The sequence below is a fragment of the Drosophila nasuta genome, chromosome 2L (assembly GCF_023558535.2).
Source record: "Drosophila nasuta strain 15112-1781.00 chromosome 2L, ASM2355853v1, whole genome shotgun sequence".
NCBI classification, from domain to species: domain Eukaryota; kingdom Metazoa; phylum Arthropoda; class Insecta; order Diptera; family Drosophilidae; genus Drosophila; species Drosophila nasuta.
The window spans coordinates 16,374,031-16,385,317 of NC_083455.1; the positions used below are offsets into that span (position 1 = coordinate 16,374,031).

General features: G+C 39.5%; 1 protein-coding gene and 1 long non-coding RNA gene across 4 annotated transcripts; one reads left to right on the forward strand and one right to left on the reverse strand.

Moving 5' to 3' along the window:
- Positions 1 to 243: 243 nt before the first annotated feature.
- LOC132789721 (protein diaphanous) lies at positions 244 to 9,639 on the forward strand. 2 transcript variants are annotated; one of them, XM_060797950.1, is made up of 5 exons: positions 244 to 492; positions 2,708 to 3,030; positions 5,682 to 7,634; positions 7,696 to 8,226; positions 8,284 to 9,635. In XM_060797950.1, exons 2-5 carry the CDS (start codon positions 2,709 to 2,711, stop codon positions 8,754 to 8,756), a joined length of 3,279 nt encoding a protein of 1,092 aa, XP_060653933.1. In that variant the 5' UTR covers positions 244 to 492; position 2,708; the 3' UTR covers positions 8,757 to 9,635. The 2 variants fall into 2 exon arrangements, with proteins under 2 accessions (XP_060653933.1, XP_060653923.1); XM_060797940.1 differs by lacking the exon at positions 244 to 492 and adding an exon at positions 2,480 to 2,634 and having other exon boundaries at positions 8,284 to 9,639.
- Positions 2,938 to 3,672, reverse strand: LOC132789732 (uncharacterized). 2 transcript variants are annotated; one of them, XR_009632737.1, is made up of 3 exons: positions 3,547 to 3,672; positions 3,286 to 3,474; positions 2,938 to 3,211 (listed from the first exon to the last, which is right to left on the reverse strand). It is a non-coding gene; the product is annotated as an uncharacterized LOC132789732 (long non-coding RNA). The 2 variants fall into 2 exon arrangements; XR_009632736.1 differs by having other exon boundaries at positions 3,286 to 3,672.
- Positions 9,640 to 11,287: the final 1,648 nt, after the last annotated feature.

Genomic DNA, 11,287 nt, shown 5'->3' on the forward strand with positions numbered 1-11,287 from the left:
TTTTTTGATTCTGAAAATTATATTTCTTATACTGTAGTTATACCTTATATAATTAAATTTCTCTAAGAATACAAGTTCTGAATTAATATTAAAATACAATTTTCTCAATATCAGGTTTATTTTCTGGCGAAGACATTGTCGTTTTATGACAATCATCGATTCATAAAAAGTTTTGTTGTTTATCGATATGTTTATCGATATATCGATAGAGCCGCTGTCGATGTTTCATCACCACTAGTGCATTTCTTGAACTAACAACAGTTGAACGCAGCGCTTGCGTTGCTAACTATTTTATTTTTGTGTTTATTTATGCCAAACGGCAGACAAAAGCAATATATTTACGCGATAAACTGTAAAAGAGTGTTTGACGAGCATATATGCTGAGTAGAACCTTAATATAGTAAAGTTTGCATCCATTATTTAATGCGCCAACGAGACAGCAACAAGTGGTGTCACCACGAAAATAAGCAGCGGAATACCAAAAAGTAAAAAGTAAGCGAAATTCTTCTATCTCAGCTATAAAATTATTCACAAAAGTTTGCGTAGTTGATATTTTTCATTTTTTGAAAAGTTCGAATTGTAATTACCACGCAAAGTGTCGATCTTATGCGTGAGTGTATATGTGCTACTTATGTGTGTGTATGTGTGTTCAAAGTACGCTGCGCAGCTCTGTTTAGGCCAGCGTCGCAGCCGCGGCATATAAAACAAACAAAAAATCGGCCAGCAGCGCACCCAACAACACAGTGACAATACAAACGAAACGGGGGGTGTTTGACGGCTCTTTCTGATTGTGTGTGTCTGTGACTGTGCGAGTGTGTGTGTGTGTTCGCCTTTGCCAACCAAGCCATTATTTTTCAGTCTTATGACGTAAACCACCGAAAAATCAAAAGTGAGCAACAGCGACACATATAGAAACGAAGGTGAGCGCATTCTCATTTATGAGAATGTCGAATTCTTGTTTTGAGTCTTCTTGCGTTATGTTGTCTCCTCTCTGCTTCGCTTCGGTGCGTTGCGTAGTTGTTGATGTTGCTTTAATCTTGGTTTCTTGGAATTTTTAGCAAACAGACCACGTTGCTTGCTTGCATTTAGGGCCGTTTCAATTTTGAAAGCGCGCCACGCGTTGATTGTTTACAATTGGCATTGCTGGTTTGCTGCTCATTAGCTATTCACACGATAGATGATGGCTGTGCAATGTGCATTTGCTGCTTCGAATGTAAACAATAAGAGCAGCAGCTAAGCAAAAGCAGAGCACAACACAGCATGTTGTTGCATTTGGCCTATTCAACCAGTGAAGCGATTGCAACAGAAGCAGAAGCAGCGGTAAATTCTTCAGCTGAAGAAATCTTGTTGAAAGCGCATTTCCTACTCGACATAAAAAGAAATTAGAAATTGTATTGCCCTTTGCTGCTTTTGCTGTTGCTTCTGCTATTTTGCAATCTCGCAGTTAGATTCTCATTTGCCTAAGATCATTCACAGACATTGCTGCTGGATGACAACATCAACAACAGGCTAACAAAACCTGTCTGAGCGAATGAATCATTAACACACCGCTTTTCTCTAAGCAATCCCAGCAAAAATTCAAATCTAACAGACAAAATTGCATTGAATGCCGCAAAATGATTTACACATACAAACATATGTATGTACAAACATACGCAAGTTCACACACACAACTGACTATGACCCCGCGAAACTTTTATCGCTTTTTGCTTATATATCGCTCTCCCATTCGCACTCCACTTTATTATCGTTCTTGCTTGCTCGCTCTGTCGCATACAATTTGTGTTGTTCCTATTTTGGTAATCATCGCGTCACTTTTCGCAATCACTCAATAATAATAATAATGCTTATTACTTAAGTACTTAACTCTTTGGTTATTTTAATGTCGTTTTTATTTTGAATGCTGATTTGTTTGCGATACTAATCAACAGTTTTCACGCACCACGTGCCCCTAACTTCTGCTCTGCCTCCGCTTTAGTTAATATTAGCATGTTAATTTGTCAACTAGAGATGGTTAACGAGTAAATTTTTTGTAATTAAAAAAAAGATGAATTTTCTGATTTTTTAACTTGAATTACAAATTCAGTTTCAATTATTTTTCATTGAAAAAATATGATAAAGCAAAAAATTAAATAAGAAACAAGTTGTTATGCTCAAATTTTGGACTTTCAATTCTTTAAATTAGCGAAGGCCAAACTCATTAATGCCGTCGATAAATATCGAGCTTGAGCACGAGCGCAACGCAAGCCTTTCGTAGAAACTCAAGCTCTTCTCTAAGGAAAGCTTTTACAGAATTGCTCATCTCTAAGCAAAGCTTTATTGCGCCCACTGGCGATCCTTTATTATTTTCTTATAGTACAAAAAAGTAATCAGAAGCAGCAGTAGTAGCAGCATCGCTGATAATGAGTAAGATCATTTGCTGGTATGTTGTTGCTCTCAATTAGTGCCGTGCTACCACTCGAGACGTGCGGTTCAAAACGATTGCAGTGTAAACAATGAACAGCTGTGCAGCAGTCGAAACAAAAGCTGCGCATGTCCAAAACACACACACTCTTACACACAGACAGTTACTCATTGACTCATTGACTATTGTGCATTTGGTAGTCTAAGAAAAATGCGCCTTAAAAAGTTTGGGTTTGAATTCGTTTCCTGCTAATTGAATTTGTTTTCGATTTCGACTAATTGAATGTATTATTTATTCTTATAGAATGTCAAGGCACGAGAAATCAAAGTCAACGGGCGGAGGCCTGTTGGAAAGTTGGTTCGGTCGACCCTCCAAATCGAAGGGCAGCGGCAATTACAACAGCAACAGTCTGCCCCATGGCGCTCATCGACCCGCCTCCACGGACAACGATGGCGGCTTCAGTGTTGATGAATTGGAGCGTACTATCCACGAGCTAAGCGAGGCTCAGGTGAATGCGAAATTTCTGGAAATACTCGAGGATATGAACATACCGAAGGATAAGCGAGAACCTCTGCTTAGCAAATCGATAACGGAGCGCCAGAAGATGATATTCATGCATATGAAAGGTGAGCGCAATTAAGAAAGAGCAATCGTTAGATTACATCGATAACAGAGTGTGCTTTGATAACATCGATAGACAAATAATCAGCTCTCTTCTTTTTCTGTCTTTGTTTGTTTGGTTCTTTCTGCGCTGGACAAGTTGCCAATGCATTTGCCAATTGTAGCACGTCTGCTATCAATTATCGCCTGAAATGAGTCATGTTCGCATTTTAGGGGAATATTAGTATTAGTAAGTTAGTGTTATCAAGGCATGTACATACATATAAGACATAGATATTGGCCTTATCTAAAATGTGTGGAGCAAATATTGCCAAATTGATTCTAGTTGCTTGCAAGTCATATTTGGTATGAGTTGTCTTTCCACGGCCAACATTCCAACATTGTGCATTTATCCAGCAGATAAGCTTGACACTCCAGACACATTTTAATTACCCACATGCAGATCATAACTGTAACCACAAGCTTGCTATACAATTGAACACTCTACATAACTGTATATCCAAAAACCACTGCTCAGTCACCTGCTACTCGAACAAAGTCGTTTCATTAATTTATTCAAGCGGCACGCACGCCGTTCCCCTAGAATTAAGTACACCTTGATTTTATTTTTGTTATTGTTTGACTGTTTACTGCCTTCTAAAATTGAGACCGACTTATAAATACTCTGAGTATCCGTAGTATATATATTTTATTGTTTTTTTCTTATTAATATTAGTATCTGGGTGCAAAATTTATTCGTCTATAGCTTGAACTCGAATTGAGTATCCGACTAAACTAGTTAAAAGTGATATGAATTCCAATTTGTGTCGTTTCTCAGCGATCATTAAAATCTCATTAAATTTAATCTCTCTATATATAGAAAGAGTAAAAATGCGATTATGATAATTGATTGATTAAAATAATGACATAATCAGCGGCATTTAATTTACAGTTAATAGAGCAGCAATTAAACTTCAGTGTTTTTCTCACTTTGTAATGGATTCTAGCACTCAATTAAATATAAGTTATACTAAATTCTTTTCACACTTTTATCACATAAAACCTCCATGTTCTGCTGGCACTTAATCAAGGTGTTTTACATTATCTTACAGCATTATCTTCTGAATACGCATAAGTTTTCAAGATCAAAGCAGCATTACGAGGCGATGACAGAACACATGTCTTGCGTAATTTAGCTCATCAAGCTGATAAGCGCAATAAGAATTTATCTTTATGATATCAGAGATACTCTGTTTGTGTCTGCTGGTTCTAAGTAGATGATAATTTTGATAGCAATTAGTGCAAGAGATGTTCTATATAAACAGCAATAGTAGTGGGAGTTTAACCAAATTAATCGATTGCTTTCTTAGGTTTGGAACAGTTTGCAAGAGGAAGTATGAAACATCCGTCAAGTATCGTCATAAAGTACACGGAATATATCCTCCCACAGGGTATTTTGTATACAATGTATTTTTTATTCGCTCAGCAAGCAGTCAATTATTTGAATTTAAACCTGTTGCTGTGACTGCTTCGACGCCTTCTCAATGTTTACGATGATGATCTACGTGTGGATTTATCATCGTTTGTTTATTGCTCGTTTATTTTGAGCTGATTTTGTCATAGTCTCGATAGAACAGTCTTCACTTGTATACCTCATATCGCATTTGTGCTGCATTTGTGCACGTATTTGCACTACGTGGAAGATATCGAAAGAAAGTCTCTCGACTGTGAACTTCAATTCTCACTCTCGCTCTCTCTCTTTCGATTCCAGCTGCTTGAAAAGAGCGACAGAACAGTTGTGTATTGTCGTTGTCGATGCCTTGTGGCACTTTATATACTTTATATGTACTACTTGAGTTTTGCACATTCGAGAAATAACAATAATAATACAAGCAGCAATCAACAGCAAGTCAGCGAGCCACTTGACGTAATTTTAATATGCATATTTCAATGAGAATTCTTTACAATATTTAAGTATAAGTATAACAATATTATGGTATATGTGCTCATTTCGAACATTCCGTTAAAGATTTGTGTAAAAGTTCAAGGTTACATTTCAAGTAACCATTTAAAGTCAAGCAGCGTTTCCTTCAGCTGATAAAGCTTCGCTACGACGTTCGATAATGAAGCGATCGCAATTGGAGCGAAACATTCTGTGGAAGCAGCTTTAAAACATGGGTAGATGGGTTCGATGTCATGGGATGTAAGAGGCTGAAAGAGGCCAGCGGATATCAACAAATATTGAGTTAAGATACTCTAGATTCCCATCAGAGCGATGTGCTTACAAGCAAATATGTGCGATTTTACTATTAAAGTAAATATTATTCTATACCTTCTTGGAAGCCAAGTCAATTTAAGTTTGCTGCCATATTTCAATATCTTCTCGAAAGCACATTTAATGTTGTCTTATCGCTAAGGTCCTAATCTTTGTGCTACTTGGAATTTATGTTAATATAAATATATCCTGAGCCTTCATATTGAAAGATTGTGTAAGATGAATTGTTGATGAATTTTAAATTGAAATCTAGATATAATTTATTATGCTATTTATTTTAATTTCCATTTTAATATATTCACATTTAATTGGTATCTCACAGCCATCCACTCCTCATCTTTTACTCTCGCATTAATTGTAATGAAGTGCCAACTAACAAGATTATATTTCTTCTCTCTGCAGGCAAGAACCCAGCGGAGCGCAGCGCAAATTCCCGCTTCGAGAAGCCCATCGACTACATCGAGTATCTGCAGAATGGCGAACACAGCGAGCACAAGGTTTATCAGTGCGTGGAGTCGCTGCGCGTGGCGTTGACCAGCAACACGATCTCCTGGATCAAGGAATTCGGCGAGGCGGGCATCGAACAGATCGAGAAACTGTTGACGCGTGCGAAAAAGGATCGCAGCTATGAGCGCATCGAGTTCGAGGCCATACGCTGCCTCAAGGCGATCATGAACAACACATGGGGACTGAATGTGGTGCTGACACCAGATCAGCACAGTGTGGTGTTGCTCCTGGCCCAATCCCTCGATCCGCGCAAGCCACAAACGATGTGCGAAGCGATCAAGCTGCTGGCCTCCTTTTGTCTGGTGTACGAACGCAATGGCTACGAGAAAGTGCTGCGTGCTATCACAACGGTGGCGGCAGCGTCGTACAAGTCGAGTGAACGCTTCAGACCGATTGTGGATGCACTGTTCATATCGGATAAGCTCGATCCGAAGCGCGAGCTGGTCTGCCACAGTTTAATCTTTATCAATACGCTAACGAATCCGCCAACGGATCTCAATTTCCGTCTGCATCTGCGTTGCGAGATTATGCGCATGGGACTGTACGATAGATTGGATGAGTTCACGGACATTGTGAATGGCAGCAATAATGAGGATCTGCAGAAGCATTTCAAGATCTTCAAGGACATACGCGACGATGACTTTGAGGAGTTTGTGCAAAACTTTGATAATGTCACCTTTAACATGGACGATCCCAAGGATTGCTTCGATGTGCTACACAATCTCGTAATGGACACCACATCCGAACCATATTTCCTCTCGATTCTACAGCATTTGCTGTACATACGAGATGATTACTACTTTCGTCCCGCCTACTATCAGCTGATTGAGGAGTGCATAGCACAGATTGTCTTCCACAAAGGCTATTGTGATCCGAACTTTGAGAATCGCAATTTCAACATCGACACTTCGGTGCTGCTCGACGACATTGTGGAGAAAGCCAAGGCCAAAGAGACGCAACGTGCCGAGGAGTACGAGAAGAAGATTGAGGCATTGGAGAGCGCCAAACAGGAGGCGGAAGCAAAGGCCGCCCATCTCGAGGAGAAGGTCAAGCTAATGGAGGCAAACGGTGTGGCAGCGCCATCACCCAACAAACTACCCAAACTCAATATACCAATGCCACCACCACCGCCAGGCGGAGGCCCTGCGCCACCACCTCCACCGCCCATGCCCGGAATGGCGGGTCCAAGACCACCGCCACCGCCACCAATGCCCGGCATGGGTGGACCACGTCCACCACCGCCACCTCCAATGCCTGGCATGGGTGGGCCACCCCCGCCGCCAATGCCGGGCATGCTGCGGCCAGGCGGTCCGCCGCCACCGCCCATGATGATGCCCATGATGCCAATGGTGCCGGTGCTGCCGCATGGCCTCAAGCCCAAGAAGAAGTGGGACACCAAGAATCCAATGAAACGTGCTAATTGGAAAGCGATTGCGCCAGCCAAGATGTCCGAGAATGCGTTCTGGGTGAAGTGTCAAGAAGATAAGCTTGCCTCTGATGATTTCCTTGAAGAGCTGGCCCTTAAATTCTCATCGAAACCCGTGAAGAAGGAGCAAAAAGATTCGGTGGATAAACCGGCAGCGGTGGCCAAGAAGAGCATTGATCTACGAGTGCTTGATGGCAAATCAGCACAGAATCTGGCCATTCTACTGGGTGGCTCGCTGAAGCATCTGTCGTATGAGCAAATCAAGATTTGTCTGCTTCGCTGTGATACCGCCATACTATCCTCCAACATACTGCAGAATCTGATACAATATCTTCCACCACCCGAGCAGCTGAAGCGTCTGCAGGAGATCAAGACAAAGGGCGAACCATTGCCGCCAATTGAACAGTTTGCAGCGACCATAGGTAAGGTATTCTCATCGATTATTCGTAAAGCACCGAGACTAACTTCTTCCATCTTTTCTAGGTGAAATCAAACGCTTGTCGCCGCGCCTGCACAATCTCAACTTTAAGCTGACGTACGCGGACATGGTGCAGGATATAAAGCCGGATATCGTAGCGGGCACAGCGGCCTGCGAGGAGATACGTAATAGCAAGAAATTCTCCAATATATTGGAGATCATTCTGCTGCTAGGCAACTACATGAACACTGGCTCCAAAAATGAGGCGGCGTTTGGCTTTGAGATATCGTATTTGACGAAGCTGACAAACACAAAGGACACGGATAACAAGCAAACATTGCTGCATTATTTGGTCGAGTTGGTGGAGAAGAAATTCCCCGATTCACTCAATTTCTATGACGATTTATCGCATGTGGACAAAGCGTCGCGTGTTAATATGGATGCCATACAAAAAGCGATGCGGCAAATGAATTCGGCGGTCAAGAATCTAGAAACGGATCTGCAAAACAACAAGGTGCCGCAATGCGATGATGATAAATTCAGCGAGGTGATGGGCAAGTTTGCCGTCGACTGTCGCCAGCAGGTGGATGTTTTGGGTAAGTGAATTGAATATTTGCTTTGTAGATTTCTCTAACAATTCGTTCGTTTTTCAGGCAAAATGCAGGTGCAGATGGAGAAACTGTTCAAGGATTTAAGCGAGTACTATGCCTTCGATCCAAGTAAATACACCATGGAGGAGTTCTTTGCGGATATCAAGACCTTCAAGGATGCCTTCAAAGCGGCGTACAACGACAATGTACGCGTGCGCGAAGAGCTGGAGAAGAAGCGACGCATGCAAGAGGCACGCGAGCAATCGCAGCGTGAGCAAATGGAGCGACAACAGCGCAAGATGGCTGTGGTCGACATGGATGCCGCACAGGCGCAGGAGGGTGTTATGGACAGTCTGCTGGAGGCTTTGCAAACGGGCTCCGCCTTTGGCCAACGAACGCGACAGCCGCGTCGCCAACGACCCGCTGGTGCCGAAAGGCGCGCCCAATTGAGTCGCAGTCGATCGCGAACGAGGGTGAACAATGGTCAGCTAATGACTCGAGAAATGATACTAAACGAGGTGCTTGGTTCGGCGTAGTGTGTGGGGCAAGTTCTCTCCTGTGTTGTATATATATATAAATATCTAGATAGATATCCTTTAAGTGCTTAGACATTAGCAATGGTAACTGTAGCCTTGTTTATACACTACTCTATAGTCTACGAGTATCAAATCGTCAACTGCAACTAACTGAAGCTACTTCGAGACACTGAGACAATCATGGATACTGACTATGCCACATGAGCGCCAATTATCACTAGGCAAATATCCGACAAATGAATGATTTATACAAGTATATATTTTTGATAAACTTTTTGAAGAATGAATGTTCAAAATACGCTACTCTTAGACGGCTCTTTAGATTGCTTTAATTTTTGTTGCATGTCACTTCGTTTTCGGAGCACCAAATGAACGAGATCTTAAAGATAGAATTCCTTTTGTATTTAATTTGATTAAGTCACATTTTAATTTAACCAATTGCTGCGTTCTCTCATTTTTAACTTGTTTTCCTACTACTGTAATACTTATAACGATTTGTTAATTTATCTATTTTCGGACAATGACCAATGTATTTAAATAATTTTTTATTATATTTGAGCAATTAAACTAATTATTTGAAAATCAAAACTGCATAGCTATGTAATTTTATTTTTGGAATAAAATTCCCGAAGCTAATGATGAAAATTGTGAAAATAAATTCAAATAATATGTAATTGAGAATTTTTCCTGTTTTCCATGATGCGAAGATAAGGAAATCAAATAAAGCGAAATGTATTTGACTTTCAGTCTAGACTAATTAAATAATTAATTAATTCAAAATCAAATAGATGAGCGATAACATTTGAAGTGCACTGTTCAAAGATTAAAAGGGTTATCTGTACTTACAAATATGTGTTTGTTAAACTGACTGGCACAACTTTGTATCGAACTGTATCAAACTTCAACTGACTACAGAACAAGAAAAATATATAGCAAAGATGCTAATTTTAACCATTAACTTTTTATATACAAAAATTTGAATTAAACTACCTAACCGGTCACACTTTCATTTAAAATTCGTTGTGGAATTTATTCTGCTTGCTGCTGATTTCTGTTTGCCTGTTCATTTTAATGACAATTTAATTTAATGTTTGGGGTTTGGCAGTTTCACTTAGAAAAACACATACACGCAAATTATGTTTATTGTTAATGTTTTAATTTTGTATCTGCAACTGGAATAAAGTGTTTATTGTTGGAGCGGTGAAATATCTCTTAAATCCCTAAATTATCTACTAAAGTAACAGGTGAACAGAAATTAGTAGCAACCTGTTGGTTCGATTATTCAGGTCAAGTGAACGTGAATTCAACATGAATCTTTCACAAAGGTGAGCTATCAATTAATTGGTATTTTAATTATTGCAATTGCAGTTATTAAATTCTTATTTTTGATTTATTTTATGGCGAATGTTTCAATATATTTGATAGACCCTTTAAATTGCAAACGTTTTAAATTTCATTAGTCATTGTAGAGTGTCATATAATGAATTCATTCTGTCAGGTATATTTTACTGCTGGTTATGTTTATCAGCAATATTTGATAAAATTATATGCGCTGTTTGATATATAGTATAAAACGCTTACCTTTCTAAGAAAGCCTTTTAAATTTTTGTGATATATTAAATTTCGTCAGCCAAAGTTGCTTCCTTTCAAATTAAATTTTTTCGAAATTGGTCTCGATTTCTAAGAAGAGTTAGCTACTATATCTTCATTATTCCATTACAACTAATATTAAAATTATATACTTAAAATTATATAATAATAAATTAGGTTCAAGGAAACTGACTCATCAAGATGGCCAAAATTTTGCAAATTTTTCAATTCAGAAAAACATTACTACATTCATTTTTGGGGTTTTCTTTCTTTAGCGGCACACAGCAAACAATTTTAATTTGTTTTATTAACAAAGATATTTTATCGCTGATGCCGCGGCAATCATAAAAGTGTGCACAACGCAAAATGCACTTGCGTGTCGCAGGCAGATCGGGGCGGGGAGAGAGGATCGAGACAGGGGAAGGGGGAAAGCGACGATCGCGGTAAGCACTTGATGGACTTGCTCAAAAAGAGTCATGGCTATAAAACGATTTCAACCTTAAATTAACCGACAAGCGACGGCGACAAAAAAAAACCAAACTCGACAATCCAATCAAACATCGCGTCAGTTTCTGAGTTTTTTTTAGTCTGGCGACGGCAATTGATATAGCTATACGTACCTTATACATACATATACAAATATATGTAGGTATATGTACGTATATTATATCTCAGATTGGAGCTCTTATATGGCTGTTGGCCATCTCGCTCGGTCTAATTGCCGCTTGAGTTTTTGAGAGTTGAGTTTTGAGGAGGCTTCTTTATGGCTTGTGGCGCTGTGCTTTCTTTATGGATTTATTAACATAATTGCATTTTAAAATTTTCAAGTTTTGTTGTCGTTGTGTCGATGCTAATGTTAATAACACTGTCATATTCTAATTTATGATTTGTGTGAGTCATAATACTATATGGGAGAGAGATAAAACCAAAAAATATGCATT